The sequence below is a fragment of the Dermacentor albipictus genome, chromosome 1, assembly GCF_038994185.2.
Source record: "Dermacentor albipictus isolate Rhodes 1998 colony chromosome 1, USDA_Dalb.pri_finalv2, whole genome shotgun sequence".
In the NCBI taxonomy this organism is placed as follows: Eukaryota; Metazoa; Arthropoda; class Arachnida; order Ixodida; family Ixodidae; genus Dermacentor; species Dermacentor albipictus.
This window is the reverse complement of record NC_091821.1, coordinates 267,543,387-267,561,891: the sequence shown is the minus strand read 5'-3', so window position 1 is coordinate 267,561,891 and position 18,505 is coordinate 267,543,387. Positions and strand designations below refer to the sequence as shown.

The following is an 18,505-nucleotide window of genomic DNA, read 5'->3' as shown; positions in this document are numbered from 1 at the left end:
AGGTTCGAAAAAGCGGGTTTCCACTAAGAAGGCATGCAGCATCATGCAAGAGCTGTACAAGCGCTGTCCCAGATTTCAGTGCATGTTGTGGGTTGATTTATTAAGCGAATGTAACACTTAGTTGCTGCGACATCTTAGCTACACCTGACAAGGAATGTTTTTCGGAATGCAGAAATACGCGAAAGCTCAGTTACTTATGTACCTAATAATGGAGCTTCGATGAAAGGAAATATTGTCATCAACCCTACAGTAGCACGAAGCTATAAAGGAACCCAAGTACTGGTTTTTTACAGTGTGACCGCTCCGGAAAGGCGTAGGTGCCGGGTTCGATCCCTGAAACATGACAACTTTTTTTTTTTTCAACTGTGCAGCCTTCTTTCCGAGAAACCCACAATGAGATATCCATGTTCTGTTTCCTTTGAATCTTCGTGCTGCTGTCGGGTAGATTGATTGATTGATTGAGTAACTTTTATTTTACAGTCCTGCAGAACGCGTGTTAGCACGTCGCGGGCCGCTCCCACGTCGGGACCGACAGGCCTAGCCTGCCAGCCGCATCGTGGGCCTGCTGGACAGCCCAACGTTGCTCAGCCAGGAGTGGGTTGCGGAGGGCCGCCTCAAACCTAGCTGAGCTGAGGTCAGGGCTTGCTATAGAGATACATCCCCAGAGCATGTGCGAAAGTGTTGATTTATCCCCGCAAGCAGGGCACGCGTCATCAGTGTAAATCTCCGGATATATCGCATGTAACGTGGACAGGTTGGGATAAGTTTCTGTCTGCAACAGTCTGAATGTCAGTGCCTGAGGCCGAGTGAGCTTGGGGTGAGGAGGAGGGTATTGTCGCCGCGAGAGATAGAAGTGTTTAAGAAGTTCATTATAAGTGGCAGGCGCGTCCCTACCATGCGTAACCCTCTCTTCGGCCGTTACAGCGCCAGCGCGGTCAGTCAGTGCGCGCGCGGCAGCGTGGGCCGTCTCATTGAGGTTCGTTGGGACACCCGCCATGTGCCCAACGTGGGCTGGGAACCAAGTAAGCAAGTAGTGACAATTTTATATTTCCTGAACCTTCTAACACCTTCCAGTCTTCCACAGAACTGGTTTGCCACATGGAGCTTCGAATTGAACTGTGTACTGTGTAGACGCTCCCTACCTAAGTGGTTCAGTAAGCGAGTTCTCCACGCACAACTGAGTCGTGAATATGGCTGCACCTTTGACCACATCGCATTCGCAGTCTACTTATTACTGTGGGAGGAGAATCGAGCCCCATAAAGAATGTCTAAATTAAAACCCATACAAATCGTAGTTAGTATGCGACACAAACTGCGCGACACACTTCTAATAACATAGGCGGAATTGTGAGGCCAAAGAATGAATTTTGTTTTTTACGTGCACTCTGACTTAGATGAGATAGGAAGGTTATGGTGGCCATACTTCAGAGCGCCTTTTCACAGTTCATCCTGAAGTCGAATATAATCTTGATTTAGGTGTAATGCGAAAAAGAGCTGCGTTGCCTTGCTGAAACGTGCACAGCGATGTCGGCTGAGTATTTGACATTTCAGGCACATTCAGAATTTGATGTTTTCGTGTTATTGTTGTCAAATTTCGAACACGCTGTTCTCACATTATCAGTGCTGTCTTTCTTGTGGACGCTTTCAATTTCATGGCGTAGGTGGCGCCATTTTTAGGTACGTTAAGTAGGGAACCTTGTATTAAAATCTCTACCGCTAATTTCATGACGTTTGGGTCATGTTGGAACAGCAATGTTTAACGATATTAGAGAGCTTTGAGCCATTTTGAATAGTTACGTCAGGAGTAGTGGCATAGCTTAGGCACGTGACTTCTTTGATAGGGGGTTTGTTTTAACACTAGTCCATTCCACAAGAAAACGTGGAATAGTACCTAATGAAAATAGTACTCAATGCAACTTGCAGCCACATTTATGGATAATTCTGTATGTCACGCTTTATTGGCACAAGGATCAGGGCTCATATTCACAAGAATTCTCTCATGTAAGAGCATTCTCTCATTGTCCAAAAGAAAAATGGGCACCCGTCAGTAAAGATTGCAATCGAAGCGATAACGAGCAGTTTCCAGCGCCGATAGCCAGTCATGGATACGCAATAGGAGTTTTGCGATATGAGGGCCAGAATAGATGTGATGGGAGCATTCCTTTTAAATTTTAGCGACAGCTGCAGGGAAAAGATTAGCAAAGTTGCCATCATAGTTAACTACGGCAAAGTCAGACAGGAATTTAGTACTTGTAGAGGTCAGCTTCCAGCTTGCAAATCAAGAGTCGAAATTCGTGTACAGCCTTCGTCCTACTTAACCTGAACGTGCCTTCAGAGCCTCTTTGTTTCTAATGCAGATGGTGTTGAATATTTCTGGTTCTGGTGCCCCGACAGTGCCAGCTTAGTGCGTCTTCCTTCCAAAGTCTTAGATGGTACGTTGCTCCTAACAGCCTGTGTTTCCTAATGGTTAGCAGCTAGAGATGTGTCCCGAATGTTCTGGTTAAGTCTGACGGCGGCTGCGCAATTTTTTGCACGTGCTTGCTGGGAAAAGCAGAAAACACATGGGACGACTTCGACTGCGATCCGACGTCGACTAGCCTTAACAACCGCACCCAACAAGTTTCCAGTGAGATCCGACAGGTTCCAACAGTCGGAGCGGCCACCTTTTCAAAGGCATCGCACGTCGCATCGGGCGTTGCATCGTACTACGTGTCTCTGCTCTAACTTAGCCCATTATGTTAGTTTTGTTTTGTCCGCATACCCTTGGATGTACGCCCTCTCAGTCATACAGAGGAAGAGCTTTAAGCCGATATTAATTATAGGGCCACACTGTGTCTTTTTCACGCAGGTGAAAGCACCACAATATATGTTAAAGGGGTACTGACCCTATATTTTCTATTATTAATTGCTTACGTTAAAGTTTTAGATCTCAAAACCTTTGAAATATAATGACAGGCCTCAGAGTGTCGTTATTTTTTTATATATAATACGTAGCTTCTCTACAGCCAGTTTCGATTTCTTTTCCCAAGAGGATATTGTGTCCTGACGTCACGACACAGTATGCGATCGCGTGGGAGCAGGACATTGCGAAGTGTTGACTCTTGATCCGGCTCGGTCTATTGTTTGTTATACAGCTACATCGGTCCTCCCATCGAGTAGTAGCATACGAGGCGACTGAGTGAGCCGGCGCGAGTGACAACCCGGCGCAATGTCCTGCATACACGTGACTGCGTTGGTGACGTCACGAGACAGTATCCTCCTGGGAAACGAAACCGAGACTTCCTGTAGAAAAGCTGCGATATTAAGTTATTAACAACCCTCTGAGGCATTTCCATATTTTTTCTTAGTGTTTAGAGGTTTAGGACTTTCATTTAACGCAAAAAAAATGAATAGTCAGAAATACAATGTCAGTAACCCTTAAGCAGCAGCTTATCAACGAAATTGACGTTTAGTTAAGCAACCTCTCTAAAGAAAGATAATATCCCAACCTGGCTGAGCCCAAAGTCGATGAGCTTCGCGTTTCCTCTGCTGTCTATGAGCACGTTCGAGGAACTGATGTCACGGTGCAGGAACCCTGCGTTGGAGAAATGAAAAAACAATTTAAAAGTACGAAATACCTCAGAGCAAATAGCAGGACAGCCTGATTCCTAGACAGGTGGAAGGTTTGGAGGAAATTCTGAAAAGGGCGAAAGGATGCGGCCGACAATTTATTCATTGAGCGGCCCAGTTTTCGTTTCATTTGTATTTTCGTGCTCAGCAGGTGTATCGTGAAATAACATATGTCCATACATAGTAGAAAGAACAGCACCAGTAAAACAGCATACTGATGAAATTAGCGTCTCGCCTCTATTAGCATGCACTCTTGCAAATCAAGGTGGCTTCTCAACGATTATGCTTCGACTGTTTTTTTTTATCTAATAAATTATTTGCATTCTCCAAGATATTGTGGTCAAAAGTGACGCTTCCGACAATTCCGTTCATAGAAACTAAGAAATGTTCACAGGGCGACATTTCTTCGATGGCATACATTTCCAATTGATTTGACAACGTGAGCAACAGATACTATGGGCACAGTGCTTGTTTTGCAATTTCCAGTAGCAGTGTCGACGTAAGAGAGTACTACTCTGACTCATATTCAGGGATTTTGACCTACTTCAAAACTTAGAGCAGTCAAAATGCGTCCCCTTCAGCTTTTGTTCGAATTAAGTAAACGAGAATGCAATGCTTTTCTGCCAGATGCTGTAGTAAAGAACCCTCCAGGCTGGGTAATTTCGCATGACGCATTCGCCAAGCTGTGCTTAAGGTGACAAAATAAATAAATGGGGCCATTATTCGCCAAGACCTTGCGGCCATGAGAAAGCAATAAAGAATGAACGGCGCATGTAAACAGCCTGCAGCTGTAAAAAACGACAGGCATTGGCTGCTCAGCGCACTAAAATGTGGGCAGCTCAGTGGAACGTGTTATGGTTGGCGCCAACTGCAAGCTCCACGACGCTACAATGCTTTAGACAGGTGGCCCGCAGAGCGAAATCTCGTGAACCCCAGATGCTAATATGAGGATGGGAGGTAATATCCCTTTCAAGCACCAATTATGTCCATTGAAATTTGTTTCCCAACGTTTCTTGCATCTTCAGAAACACGAGAAGCGTAAAACTGCAAAACGGATTAAATATTTTCGATTCTTTAATACGTTTTGTCAAGATTACAGAATGTGGACTCCATGAGAGGACAAGAAACGTCAGATATCTTCTTTTTGCTTAGATTCACTAACGCTATCTTGGATCCTGAGCTTTCTTACCAATCGGCAGCAGTTCACCATTGCTAATAATTTTTCCCCCCTCTCTTACGTTTCCTCTCCAGTGCCGCATGGTGGTGTCCTCGGTTCACTGCTCTTCCTGATATATAATAACGACTTACCGAATAACCTGTCTTCTCATGTGCGGATTGTTACAGACGATTATATAATTTACCAGGCCAATACTAGTACAAATGACCACGTAAAAATTCAAAATGAACTTGACCTTATTAGCAATTGACAACACATGGTTAATGTCGCTTAATCCAAATAAATGTAATATCTTTCACTCGCAAACATTTCCATTCAAACTTTGCATACTATATTAATAACATTTCTGTGTCTGAAGTTACTTCTTTCAAATATCCAGGCGTAACCCTGACATCAAACCGTTCCTGGACTGCACATATCAACATCTGCGGCAACGCCTCCCGGTCGTTGGGCTAGTTACGCCGGAACCTGCTAAGACGTTGACTAATGTACGCACATCAACCTATGTAACATTTCTTCGCCCTAAACTTGAATTACCTTCTTTAGTATGGTCATCTCATTGCATTTATTTAACCACTGTGCTAGAATTCGTTCAGAATAGAATCGCTCGATTCCATCTCAAAATGTTACAACTACAACACAAGCATAAAGAAAATTAAACACAATTTATCAATTCTTTCTTTGAATACTCGTCGTGATGTAGCACTCTTATCACTGTTTCACAAGTACGTTCTCTGAACAAGAACAGCAGCGATAACATTGACCGCCTCTTCATTCACGCCATGAAGATTACATCATTTTTCTTTCATGCGCAACTATGGTAAAACAGCCGCTTTTAATTAATCTGCCCTCCCACGTGTCATCCGCTTGTGGAACGACCTTCTCGATAACCTGGTAGCTCTAACAAAGAAAAATTCCGTCACAACATAAACACGCATTTCTTACTTTAACTTCTTGTACGCTTTGTTTCTTGTATGCATTTTTCGCTGTCTTGCAAACCATTCACAAGCTATGTCGAAATGCAAAAAAAAGTTCACGTGAATACACACTGTGAGACGTCGACGAAGTAGCCGCACTTACATGAATGCGGCAAGTGTCGCATCGCATCACATTTCTCGAGCATCGCATCCACGTATACGACGGTAATGCGCGAGGAAGGCGTATCGTATTAATGCGGCAGAGAGTAGATACGAGACGGGCAAGTCGACTCACGCGGCTCATGTAATTGCTGGCGTATCGCATCGAAGGAGAGAGAAAAAATTGAGAATTGTGCTCTCCTCCGCTCACCGGCGGCGGCAACAGGCTCCGGCTGGTTTTGGACGAAGGGGAATTATCCGCATGCAAACGCTGTCGCACAGTATTACGGTGATACGCTAGGAAATCCGACACACTACTGTCGCATTCATGTCAACGTGGCTACTGAGGCACGAGGACGAAGGTGACGTTTGATGTCTCCAGAGGGCAGAATGGGGAAGAGAGGTATATACGGAGTGAAGTACGACGCGAAAGGCAGGGGTAAGGTTGGCTATTATTCGCATGGAGGAAGGAAAACTATAGCAGAGAGCATACCGCAATGCGATTGAAGCCAACCTGGTGACCCAACACGTTATCGTACATAAAAGAGCACGGTTGGTTTTAGTGTTCCCGCTCTGCGGGCAGAACTATGGCAGGACAGCTGAACAAGCGCAGCACCGAATAAAAAGCTGCTGGCTTATCTACTGGGAACCAAACGCCTCAGCAAATCTCGATTCTTGCTCCGTGATCTCGACGCAAGAGGTCAGGTGTTGGGCCACCACTGTGGCTTCACGGAGCGTTCGCTTGCCAAGGCTGGCTGCGTGACCTAATGCTCCCTCTTACATTTTCCCTTCCTTCCTGATTATATTCGTCCTTTCCTTCCATATTCTGTGGTTAAACGGTAACTGACACGCGCCCATGCGTTTTTCCTCGCACATGCTATGCGATGTGACGCAGGCGCCAGTCGTCTGAAACACCTACTTGGCGTTGGCACTAGATAAGGCGTGCGATTGGGACTTAATGGTTAGAGATTTGGGTTCTTGTGTTGGGTGACCGATGTTCGATCGGACCACCAGGCGAAAAAAATGGTTTGTTTTCTATGTGCCAGCTACTGCAAGAATGACAAGACCGCAGAAGCAGCCACAGTCAACAAAGTAGGGAAGGGTTCGCCAAGAAAGGTTCGCATTACAACAATCTTAATCCACTACGTGACGACCTATTAACTGCCGAGAACAAACACCCAGCCGCCTACCTTCCAACTCGTTTAACACTTTGCGCATATTGCTCAAACTTGCAGCTCAGGTCCGATCAGAAGTGCGACAAGGTATGCGTGACACGTTCTAAATGTAAATATTTTCATAAGTGCTTTTTCCTTTTCACGAACGATCCGGGAATGAGAAATTGTGCTACTTCGTGCACCTGAAGGGAACTATGACAGCACTTCACTTTCAGTGTGCCTGCTAACGCGGCCATAACGAGCATTGTACGGTTCTTGCCTTTCTCGTGTACGTGCTGGATAGCCAGGGCGACCTGTGCCGACAGCAGGCGGGCCGTCTCCTCCTTGAAGGGGCCCTTCTTGCGCACAAGGTCGCGGATGGAGCCCTCGGGCAGGTACTCCATCACGAAGCACCACCTGCGACAGTCACCTCGTAATGAAGCCGCGTGCACCAGGAGGGAACGCGCCTCTCAAACAGCGCTATGGGCAATCATCAAAATGTGCTCGTTCCTCTTGCGTTAGGCTAAGTTGCATGGGCAACGAAGAAAGCACTAATACTAAATACTTGCAAGAGCAGTAATTTCTGCGGTTTATATACTGTTAAATGGCCCCTCACCAGGTCTGGCCATTTTGAGCTGACAAGCGCAGAGCGTACATCGCGCGATAACAATCGTGTCTGCAAAGTATTACATCGCTACGCGCCGTGGAAAGACCTGAAATTTCAAACCGAACGCCGTTTTTCCTTCTCGCGGCCGCCGCGCTCCAAGCCGGAGGGTGACGTAGTCGTGCCCCTGCGCCTACGTAGTCATGTCCGCTGTTACGTCGCTTGTGGTGACACGTGACTTCGAGAATTATTCAAGACAACATCTGTTATCTCTGTGAGCTGTTGCTTGAATTGACGAATTGAAGTTTAGATAAATAATAAAACACACAAACGAAATGTCTGCGTTTTTTTTTTTTACTTTGCACCGAAGAAAGAGAGATGTACTTCCGCTTTGTCTGCTTGCTCCCACGGTCGTGCGGTCACGTGCGTACGTACCGAAACTATGCCATTTTCTACCGTGCTCTAGCACGTGATGATGCTCGGCGATCCGCTTGTTCTGCCTCAGTATTCGTGTAGCACTGAATTATACCACTAGTCATGTTTCCTTGTGCACAGCGCGCAAAATTGGGCACTGCGCGAACGAGACAACAGCTCGCGCGCTACGCCGTCAGCGGGTATGCGTAGCGCTGGAAAAAAAAAGCGAGGACAAAAAAAAATGAAGGCGGGGCCTGTGACGTATGCGTCACGCGATCTTCGAGGTCTGGTATGGGAGAACGCAGGGAAGGAATTTCCCTTGCGAAGGCTAGATGGGGCGAGTGGAGAGAGCGTCTTGCTTGGCAGTGGAGCCCCCCTGCTGAAATCATGGGTTCGTAGCACTGAAATATTTCTATCTCGGCTATAATGAGCCGATTTGAAAAAAATTTTTGCCGCAGAACGCTCCCTAGAGGACGCGTAACAACTTCCAGCGTATACCCGAAATTTGCTATGGGGCTTGGTGAGGGGCCCTTTAAGGTATTGGGAAATTCAGAGACAAGACTAGAGGGAATGCTATACGATAACACCGCTTACAAAGCAAGCGGCATACTGAAGCAGCAATGGAGGACAGACGGAACATTGAAACGTGCTGTATACGCGAAAGGGCACTGTGCTTCGCGCCGGTACACTTCTGCCAATGACTGCAATGAGAGTCAAAAGAGCACGCGCGTCCATTGCGCGTTCCTTTTCTTTATCACGCCGTGCTCGAGAACTAAACATCTACCCATCGTCAAGAGGAATTCGGCTTGAGGGCATCGCCTTAATTCATTTTTCTAAAAAACGGGCCCATAAACACTATACAGTGTGACGGCACTTTTACAGCGTTACTTAAAGCTTTATAAAGGGAACAGGTCAATAAACACAGGAAACAAATTTCATAGTCATAGATAACTCAGGTGAACTCTCAAATGAGTCTTTGCGACCCTTCTTTGAAATTGTGGATAAATTTAAGGAACTTTGATGCAAGGAGAAGCCAGCGAGATCGCTGCTTGATAAGGTAGCTCGTGTTATATATACTCGCTCGATGGTGAGGCGTCACGTCGCTTTACAGAGCAATTACTGCCAATTCGTAACCACCGTGCATTTATTGCATTCACGCCTCCACGCATGCTCAGTTTTCTTTAGTCACGTGACCACTCAGCCGTTAAACATGACGCAGCCACTTTAAGCCGCAGTCTAATGGGTGTGTCTGCTGAGCTGTGCGCCACTGTTCACTTTCTGCGTGAAAGTGGCCACAATTCTTTATGGTGCACAAATTAACAGATTGTTTTTTTTAATTATTGTGTCAATTATGTTTACGAAAATTGTTGAATATTGCAAAATTTCACATAACTGAACTATTAAGTTTAACTCAGCAATGAAAGACGATATCACACTTCTGGGAAGTGCGCCCAATAATAACACATCTAAAGTGGACAAAATTGATTTGTTATACACCACTCTGAAATATACCACTAATATGTAAGAATTTTGCAAAAACTCTCGTGAACAATGTAGCATTTTGAAGTAAGCTGTAAATTCATATTTACTAAAGGTGAGTTAATATCAACTTTTTCGAATACGAATAGAATAAGAATAGTAAGCATCGAATAACGAATAGTCAATCGAAGTCGCATATATTTATAACAGGAATATTTATTTTCCTATATAGTTAAGTACCCCGCCTGTAGCGGCTAGTGCAAGGACAGATGACCATCAGGGACAAATAATCAGTTTTGAGCACAAGATCACTGATTGTCGTTAAAGGAGAACTGACACAAAATTTTGATGTGGAGATAACGCGTGGAATCGAGTTATGTGGGCACACACGCATGGTCTGCAAAAAATAAATGGCGAATATAGCTTAGAAAATATTCAAAATAAATTTTAAAGTACGTGCGCGCAGCCAACCGCAAGACAGAGCACCTCCTAACATCGACATCAAGGAAGGATTGTAAACAACCGAAAAAACGCTACGTCAGGAATTTTCGTTGGCTGCCATGCTGCTTGCATGTGCTCTTCTTTTTAGTTGTTGCTTGTAGTGGGAAGCTCTCCCTGTCGCTACAACTGCAGAATTAAGCGGTAGTTTTTGTCGTGTCCGCAGATTTCCACGAACTATCAGCTTGACTGCGCTGCACTGACCATTGAACGTGGCCGATGGGAGGGTCTTGAGCATAGAGTTTCTCACTACATTACCTAGAGGGAAATCTGGCGCTGCTGCGCTGTGGTATGCATGGGAATGCCGGTATATTGTGTATTCGGATTGGCATCGTTCTCGTAGAGACAGGACACCTTGAAGACGCGCTTGGCAAGTACCGTTCCGTCTGTCACAATGATTCATTTTCTAATAGAACAGAACGTGAAAAGCTGTTTTAACTTTATTATTACGCGAAAACATGTTTTGTTTAACTATGAGAACTTGTTATTGTGTGTACGACTACATGTTACGTAAAAAGTATCAGCGGGCCGCTAAAGTTGGAGGACAGACGACAAGGTTCGCGCTCGCTTTGAAACAGTTGGTCGTCTGTTCTTGCTTTTCTTGGCTTGTTCATGCATCGTGGGTGAGTAAAGATGTAATGTGCGTGAATGGAAACATTTCATGAAGATTTTACTTTGAGAACGCGTTATTTGCATAGCCATATCCACGTTTTAGACGAAGCCTCTTACAACACCAGCCAACAGGAGCCTCGCAGACACATATACCGTCATTCCCATGACGGCACGGTGCCCCTTTAAGAAACTCCCATAGACGGTGGCGCCAGATTACCCTCTAGGTGTTATAGTGAGAAACTCTATGGTCTTGAGGTTCGTCCTCGCTATCGCCGGCCGCAATATCCGAACAGCTGCTTTCTAGTGGGTCGAATCGAAAGTGATTGACCGCGTCTAATACGGCGGCGACCTCGCCTGCGGGAAATCGTCACCTCTGGACGACGAAAACGACGGCGACAATGGTGGCAAGGATACCGCAAAGCACGTGGAGGCGTAGCAGACGAACTAGCAACACGAAGCTCGCGCTGGCGTGCGCGTCAGAGCATACGTCAGAGGTTTTTGCGATCACGTGCCCAGCTGTGTATACATTCCTTTACTGGCCCATCTCGTTGCTCTCTGAAGCCGAAATTTGGACTGGTTGCTAAAAACAAGACTCCAAATAATTACCTGTCACCCTCTGAAGTAAATTAGTGCCGTGATTACTGGGTCATTAGCTATTTATTAAAGCATAAAAAAACAGATCGAAATTTTTTGCATCAGTACTCCTTTAAAGAAACTGCAGTAATATCGAAACAACTTTAGAGCCTAGGTGCAAACAACGTTTTCAAGAATGGCTCCTGTATCGCTAGCTTTTGAAGAATGCCAGATAAATGGTACCGAAACGGTGTAAAAAAAGAAAGAGCTGCTGAAGGGCTCCTGTGCCGTAGACACGCGTAAAAGGGCCCCTTGCGATGAAGGCATCTCAGGTTGTTACGTAACAGATAAAACTATTACATGACAAGTCTGCAAAAAAACAAACTAAAAGCAGACTACAAGCAAAAATCGCAGGTTGTCATCTAGGCTTCCGCCGCGAAACTGAAAATAACGCTTGCATTATCCATTTTTATTTCAGGCTTTGCTTCGAAAACGTTTGTCGTTGTCTGGCTCCTGATAATTTACGACACTTTGTTTAGCAGACTAAGAACAGTAATCGTATTTGGGTTGTTCATTGGGTTGTTCCAGAATATTTGGTCAGCTTCGAATATTCGAAAATACCGAATAGTTCCATTTCGAATACGAACTAATAGTTCGTCTGTAGTAATCAATTCGTATTAAAAGCTTCGAATATTCGCTCACCCTAACCATTTCCACTTGAGATTATTATAACGGATACAAGTTACAGAACTGCGACATCTGTTTTCGGTGCAGAATAACGATTTGTGAACTTCATACTTCATTCTTTTTAACACTGCAATATTTGGAAATTCTTCTTAGAATTTTTATGCCCTGAATCAAAATTCCGCTTATTTAGAGTCACTAGAATTATATATACATTTCTCAAGTGCAACCAATTTTCTCACCAGTATTCTCACGAAAGCATTTCTACGTACTAGAATAGAAAAAGTGGTGTTTGCCACATGCTAAAGCGTATGCAAAAAATTTATGGGATATGAACATTTCCTCATATTTTCTAGGAATATTTTATTCTTGAACCGCCGCAAGGTTCCCTCCAAACCGATTTTAAGGGACCTTAAGATACTGTTCTTACAAGGCGCACTGCGTTTCCACCACTCACAAAACATTCATTTCCGTTGCGCCGTGACGCCACCTATTGAATGAATGAATAAATTGTGCGGTTTCTCGTGCCAAAGCCACGATTTCATTATGAGGCACGCCGTAGTGCGGGAGACTCCGGATTGATTTTGACCACCGGGGGTCTTGTACGTACCCTCCAACGAACGCAACACGGGCGTTTTCGCACTTCGCCTCCATCTAAATGCGGCCGCCGGGGCCACGATTTCATTCAGCGACCTCGTGCTTAAGCATCGCGACACCATAGCCGCTGAGCTACTGTGGTGGGTGAGGCCATCTATCCAGTATTTCGAGATAAAAGTCACCATTACCATTAGGCCTTTATTTTTCAAGGTAAGCAATAGATAAGTTTCCGCGTGGTCAAGCACGAAAGCCGGACCTTCAAGGATGTTAAACATTTCCTCACCAACGTATACGCGCGCGGTAATTGACAAAAGAGGAAGTCCCAGGAAACGCAGAAAACTGCAGCATGCAGGAGTGCCATTCGGAGCGCCTTTAAAGTGAAATTAATCTTTTTCTAGTAAAGTCAGTAGTTCAGGAAACATTTGGAAGAATTGTTTAACGGGCTCGAAAGAGCGCCATCCAGGCTCTCGAGTGACGAGAGGTTGTGTTGGCGACTGGAAAAGTGCTGGTGAAGACGCCCACAGTGCGCCAAAACAAGAAGACAAGTTGCGCCAATTGGCGTGCGAGACCAAGCTGCTACCAGCGTCTCGCATGGCGAATCCAGAGAACTACTTGCACCACAACCACCTGACGCCCTAATTTTTTTCTCGGAACTTGTTCGTTGAAATTTTACTTGGACATTTGCATATTTCTTCAGTTCTATTTTTCCTTTCTTTCTTTTAGATAACAGCCACTCACAGAGGCAAACAAATACTTTTCACCAAATAAAAAATCACTTTTGTATGGTCCTAAATGTTTTGTGCTCTGATGACCCACTAAATGAAGGTTACTTACGCCTGTTACGTTGTATGCTCAACACTCACGTATCTGCAGCAGTTGGTTCTGTGTTTCCATTTAAAGTGTTTCCCTTCTCCTTGAAGCGAGGTGGGAAGCGGGCCCTCCACAAGTCGCCGTGTATGGCTTCGCCTACCAGGGCTTCATTTTGCGTGCAGCCAGCGAAAGTCGGGAAGTATGTCTCCCTTTCAGGAGTGAATTGCACGTCATATCTACGCACCCGCCTCTTAGCCGCATAGTCGACGGACTCATTCACACGCTAGCTATATTAAAAATAGTATTCCTGGACTCTACCGTGTTCTTTCACACACGATCCCGAAAGATGCGCTGGTAATATGAGATCTACTATGCATTGCGCAATCATTGCGCAATTCAGAGGAATTTAATGCCACACTGGTGGTTCCTGTTTGGGTCGATTCACTGGTTACGCTATAGACCGAGGGCTTCGTGGCACCGTCCAAGCGCTGTCGGCGCAGGACCCACGTATCCCCCCAACAGCAACGACCATTATGCGGTCGAGCCGGAACGCGAGCAGCCGAGGGTCCACTCTTGTTACAGCCCATGATAAACGACCTCGAGTGGCCTAAATAAATCTGAAACTCTCGCATACGGAGTGTCGCGTGATGCCATGAGCTCAGAGGAGGGAATCTTTGCCGTTGCCCTTTCCGTGCATTATTTTACTCTTTGTCTTCGAATATGTGTATAGCTTCTCTGACCTATCACAGCGTTTCGTGCACGAGGGAAGGGGCATATCCCGATGCTCAGTCTGTCAGCTGCATTATTGCAATTATATAAAACTGACGTACGGTGTGAGTTTGTACTGTATCTACTTTGTACACGAGGATTAAGCCTGATATTTTCGGAACTTTGGCGCTACGGATCGTCATTTTCGTGCCGTAACATGAACTGAATCAGCCTGATTTCATTTTTTCAAAATGTATTTCTTCTAGCAGTAGCCGCACCATCAGTGCACCCAGAAAAGGCAGTCAATAGATCGCACCGCTATTGCATCTCTTGGACATCAAATAAGTTTGCACTGTATGATTCCCTGCCCGCAAAAGCCGGATATGGCTCCCTGCTATCGAAAACTCTGCCTATGTGACACATGAAATTGGTGAGGGAAATGTAACCGTCATAGACATCCTACTACATAACTGCACGCCCGAACACTACCTCGATTGGCAGGTTATGGGGCTTCGCAGTCGCTCCTTTAAAACATATTTTTACGGTGAAGGGAAAGAAGAAGGTGACATGAACTAGAGGAAGACGAAGACTGGCCGTTGCCTGAACGCCATATACACCAGTTGTAAATATACATTATTTTACACTCGTGGGCCTGCTTTCTTCCTGCAACAATATTAACAAACATCGACCCCAAGTCACAACGGCCTTTAAAAGAAAAAAAAAGGAAAGTAATCTAAGTGAACAAATCTCCTTTTGGAGAACCAGAGCGTCTTTTTCTTTTAAGGGACACTAAAAAGAAACATAAATCAAGACTGCTTAGGTATCCTTTAAAGAACCAATTTTCATTAATTTCACAGTAAAGGCTGTTATCAGAAGAAAAATGAAGGCCAAACTCCCATTTCTTTTTATTGCATGCCAAAACCCCAACGCCGTACGTCAGTGTGACGTGACGAATGTCAGTGCATCTTTTCGTATTGGTTCTGTTATGGCTCAGTGAAAATTCTTAAAACTTGCCAAGTTCTCGATTTGCCTCCTTTAGAGTACAATGTAGTCCATCCTGAGCGATGAAAAGTTAAGCACACTTCAAGGTAGCCGCGCCATCCGTCTTTTGTTCATGCTTTCTTTCCGGCTTACCAAGCCTCTTCTCCCGATAGGAGCATCCGTTCTAGCATTGTACAAGCGCATTTTACTAATACAGTGTAGCTTATTTTTTTCCTTAGTCTCCCTTTAAATAGTTTTCTCGAGTGTGGCCGGAGTTTTTGTTTGCCTTAGTGACTAGCCATGCCCTGGACTTTACAAGGCAATCCCAAAAATAACAAAGCAATAGTGGCCAATGCGTAGCCATGTTCGTAGCATTATTCACTGTAACTGCGCTTGTGCACCACTTGTCGGTCACAATGTTCTTCGTGGACCACGCGATCGGTCTGGCGCTTACTTTCAGTGGACCTGTCGTCAGGCCGTATGCTGCAATCGCTGCAGAACTTTGAGAGAAAGGGAAGCTACTTTTCGCATACATTAGCTTTAGAGAGCTAAGAAGGGCCCTCACAAAGTGGCCCTGCGAGTTTCCGCCAACCGCGGTGTGGCTTCGAAACCTTTGACAAAGACTGTACACTCATTTAATCTTACCCTTTGGCCGTTTCGAAGTAAGCTCGAAATGTGACCACGTATGGATGGTCCGTGACAGCCTCCCAGACTGACTTTTCCACTTCGACGCGTTTTCGCTCCTGTGACAGAAACGAGATCCAATTACGCCTAACGCCCAACAGTTCGCCCACGCTGAGCAACATTATAAAGCGCCACTCACGAACACAGTTTTCTTTCACGGTTGCTACGCTTGTGATGCAAAGGGAGCGCCGATACACTCGGTGCCTCCATCATTTAGAGACAGCAAACGGTTCACCTTTTCTGGGTTCTGGTTCTTCTTTCGGATGTACTTGAGTGCTGCCAGCTGCCTGTTGACGCGGTGGCGCACCAAGTAGACGATGCCGAAGCTGCCTCTACCGAGAACGTTGAGCGTGACAAGCGAATCGAGGTTCCAGCTGACCGTCTCCTTGGGGTTGATCCAAATGTCGGTAACCACTTTCTTGGACGCGCTCTGGGAGTGAGAGATGGACGTTTGTGGTAGCCAACCACCAAATGCGCTAGGGTCGTAACACCACCCGCTGGATCGTCTGTAGTTCCCGATTACTTACAGAATCTAAAGACGAAGTGGACAGACCCGTCGGGGTCCTGCTCATTGCATAATCCTCATCTGTTTGAACCCGGGAAAACTGTAAAAGCGAGAGCGTTGCAGCTCAGCGAACTACAGACGATGCCAGGTTGTGGCCGCGGATTGAACAAAGTGTTCGACGTACCGCTGCGCTGGTCCCTGCCTGGTCGATGAATGACTCGGCCTTCTTGTCTGCCCCGTCCAACCCCTGCTTCTGCTGCTCCAGGTCCTTTTTCTTGAGCTCGGCCTTGGAGTCGTGCGAGCGTGACTTGGCTCGCGTCGCCTTGGGCTCGACCTCGGCGCCCGCCTGCTCGTGATCATCCTCGTCCTGCGGCCGCTTTTTCTTCTTCTTCTTGGCCGCTTTGGAGCAGCTGGGCTGCTGCTCCTCAGGCTCCGCAAGGCCGGCGTCGGGCGGCAAAGGACTCATCATTTCAGAGGACTTCCTGCGACCCTGCACCAGCTCCTTGAAGGCCGCGTTGCGAGAGGCCATAAGGTGACCAGCACTCCCCCGCCGCTGCTGCTGCTGCTGCAGCCCAGCTGTCCGAACAGGAGGCGTCGTCAAATTTTGCCTGCAGTGCGCCATGTCGCAACCATTGCATGGCATATTGTGACAGCAGATCTTTTGTAGTCGCTCTCTGCGAAACTTGTACGCTGACGTCTCATTGGATGCGAAGACTTCTTAGCACGAACTTGTCTCCACGACGTTTCCGAATTTTTCCTCTCTCTTTTGCACGCTTTATGAAACTTTTTGTGTGATTGTACTTGGTATGTTGAAAATAGCGTCAATATAGTATCGTAATAGCGCTGCGTACATGTTGGCGCTCGAAATGAATCCAGCGCGTTCTAGTAGTCTCCGTCTTACAAAGTATTTTACGCACGTTCTCCCCCAAAAGCCGCGTGGAACTTGCCTTCGGGGAGCTAGGCGAGTACCGCTGTCGTTGGCGTAAGCATACAATCGTGTAAGGAAAAGAACATCACTACAATAAATAATTTATAGAATTGACCGCAATATTATTTCTCTGTTTATTTCGTCATCCGTTGCACCCGTGCGGCCGCATCGAAATGCGGCCGCCGTGGCCGAGCTTCAACGCGTCCTCTAGCTAATCAGGGCAACGCCATAGCAACTAAGCTAAAGCAGCGGGTGCAGCACTTTAGGCGACATAAGCTTCCTCGAAAATGCCAACAGCTGTCTATAAATCGCACAGACTGTCCAACTGACCGCCTCCGCCTTTGATCGCATTGCGTCTTTGACCGAGTAGTACGACGTGTCTAGGGCTACAAACCGCAGAAATGGACCTCACTAGTGCTGAAGTCCGGGCTAGTTGGGTATTCATGATCGTCGTGTAACAGCGCGTCAAAAAACAAGGGACTCACGTAGAAGAGACATACACAGGGCTGTGTATGTCTCTTCTACGTGAGCCCCTTGCTTTCTGCAGCGCACTGTTATTCGATGAGAAGAAATGGCACGACAGCTCTCCCGCCACCAGGGTAATGCGCGCCCCGTCATAACCCTAACCGCAGGGCCGAAATAGCTAAAAAACTAACGCACCACATCACACTACGTCGGTAATTCCTGGCATTTTCTGATTTCCGTTAATTTTGCCTCGCATGATGCGAACAGATAATGCTAGGCACATCGGCAAAAGCGCAAACCTGGACGATAAACGATCATGCGCGAGAAAAATAGCCCGCAGCAAGCGTGAAAGCGGATGCGAGCCCTGGGCCTGCCCCCGGCGTTCCTTTCCCGGGGAGCCGCTCGACCACGGTGAATATTCCCGAGCGCGGGCGCGCATGCCGAGCGGACGCCACGGTTTCGTGCACGCGCTCACCTTCGCGTCGGAGTCGGATTTAGGCCATAGGATCAGGCGGCGGGACCGAGGCCTCACGGCAGCTGCAGGGCTGGCTGCGGAGCCCCGAGGTGGCAGTTGCTCCGATGGTGGTCACCCGCTCTTCGTGCGCGGGGCACGTGCAGCGGGACGTAAGAGCACCAGGTGGCCCCGGCTGGCACGGCCGCCTGCGTTGCCCGTCTTCGTCGTCGTCGTCGATATTGCATATCCCGCGAGACAGCCTGGGTCCGTATGTTTGGCCGACCACTTTCAGGGATACTCTCACGTTTGTGCGCCGCTATGCCGAGGGCGGCGCCTCATAGGAGTGAAGACAATCCTGAGAAAGCCTATCACCTTCACTGAAAGTGATATCTCGGAAAGCGAGCAATAAAGTGAGGCCTTTGGTTTCTTTTGGGCGGCGTTCCTTAGCATGTTACTACAGATGAATGCGATCACATACGAAATGACACAGACA

At 46.6% G+C, this 18,505-nt stretch overlaps 1 protein-coding gene across 2 annotated transcripts in view; it reads right to left on the bottom strand.

Annotated features, from left to right (window-relative positions):
- Positions 1 to 18,222, bottom strand: part of LOC135915824 (protein kinase C iota type-like) — a 40,273-nt gene extending 22,051 nt beyond the window's left edge. The window contains exons 1-7 of one of the 2 annotated variants that reach the window (XM_065448998.1): positions 18,034 to 18,222; positions 16,350 to 16,773; positions 16,188 to 16,265; positions 15,896 to 16,090; positions 15,622 to 15,719; positions 7,297 to 7,433; positions 3,489 to 3,574 (exon numbers count right to left, since the gene is read on the bottom strand). In XM_065448998.1, the coding sequence (XP_065305070.1) occupies positions 3,489 to 3,574; positions 7,297 to 7,433; positions 15,622 to 15,719; positions 15,896 to 16,090; positions 16,188 to 16,265; positions 16,350 to 16,694 (939 nt within the window). In that variant the 5' untranslated portion in view covers positions 16,695 to 16,773; positions 18,034 to 18,222. The remainder of the gene's footprint in view (positions 1 to 3,488; positions 3,575 to 7,296; positions 7,434 to 15,621; positions 15,720 to 15,895; positions 16,091 to 16,187; positions 16,266 to 16,349; positions 16,774 to 18,033) is intronic. The other variant, XM_065449007.2, reaches the window with a different exon arrangement.
- Positions 18,223 to 18,505: the final 283 nt, after the last annotated feature.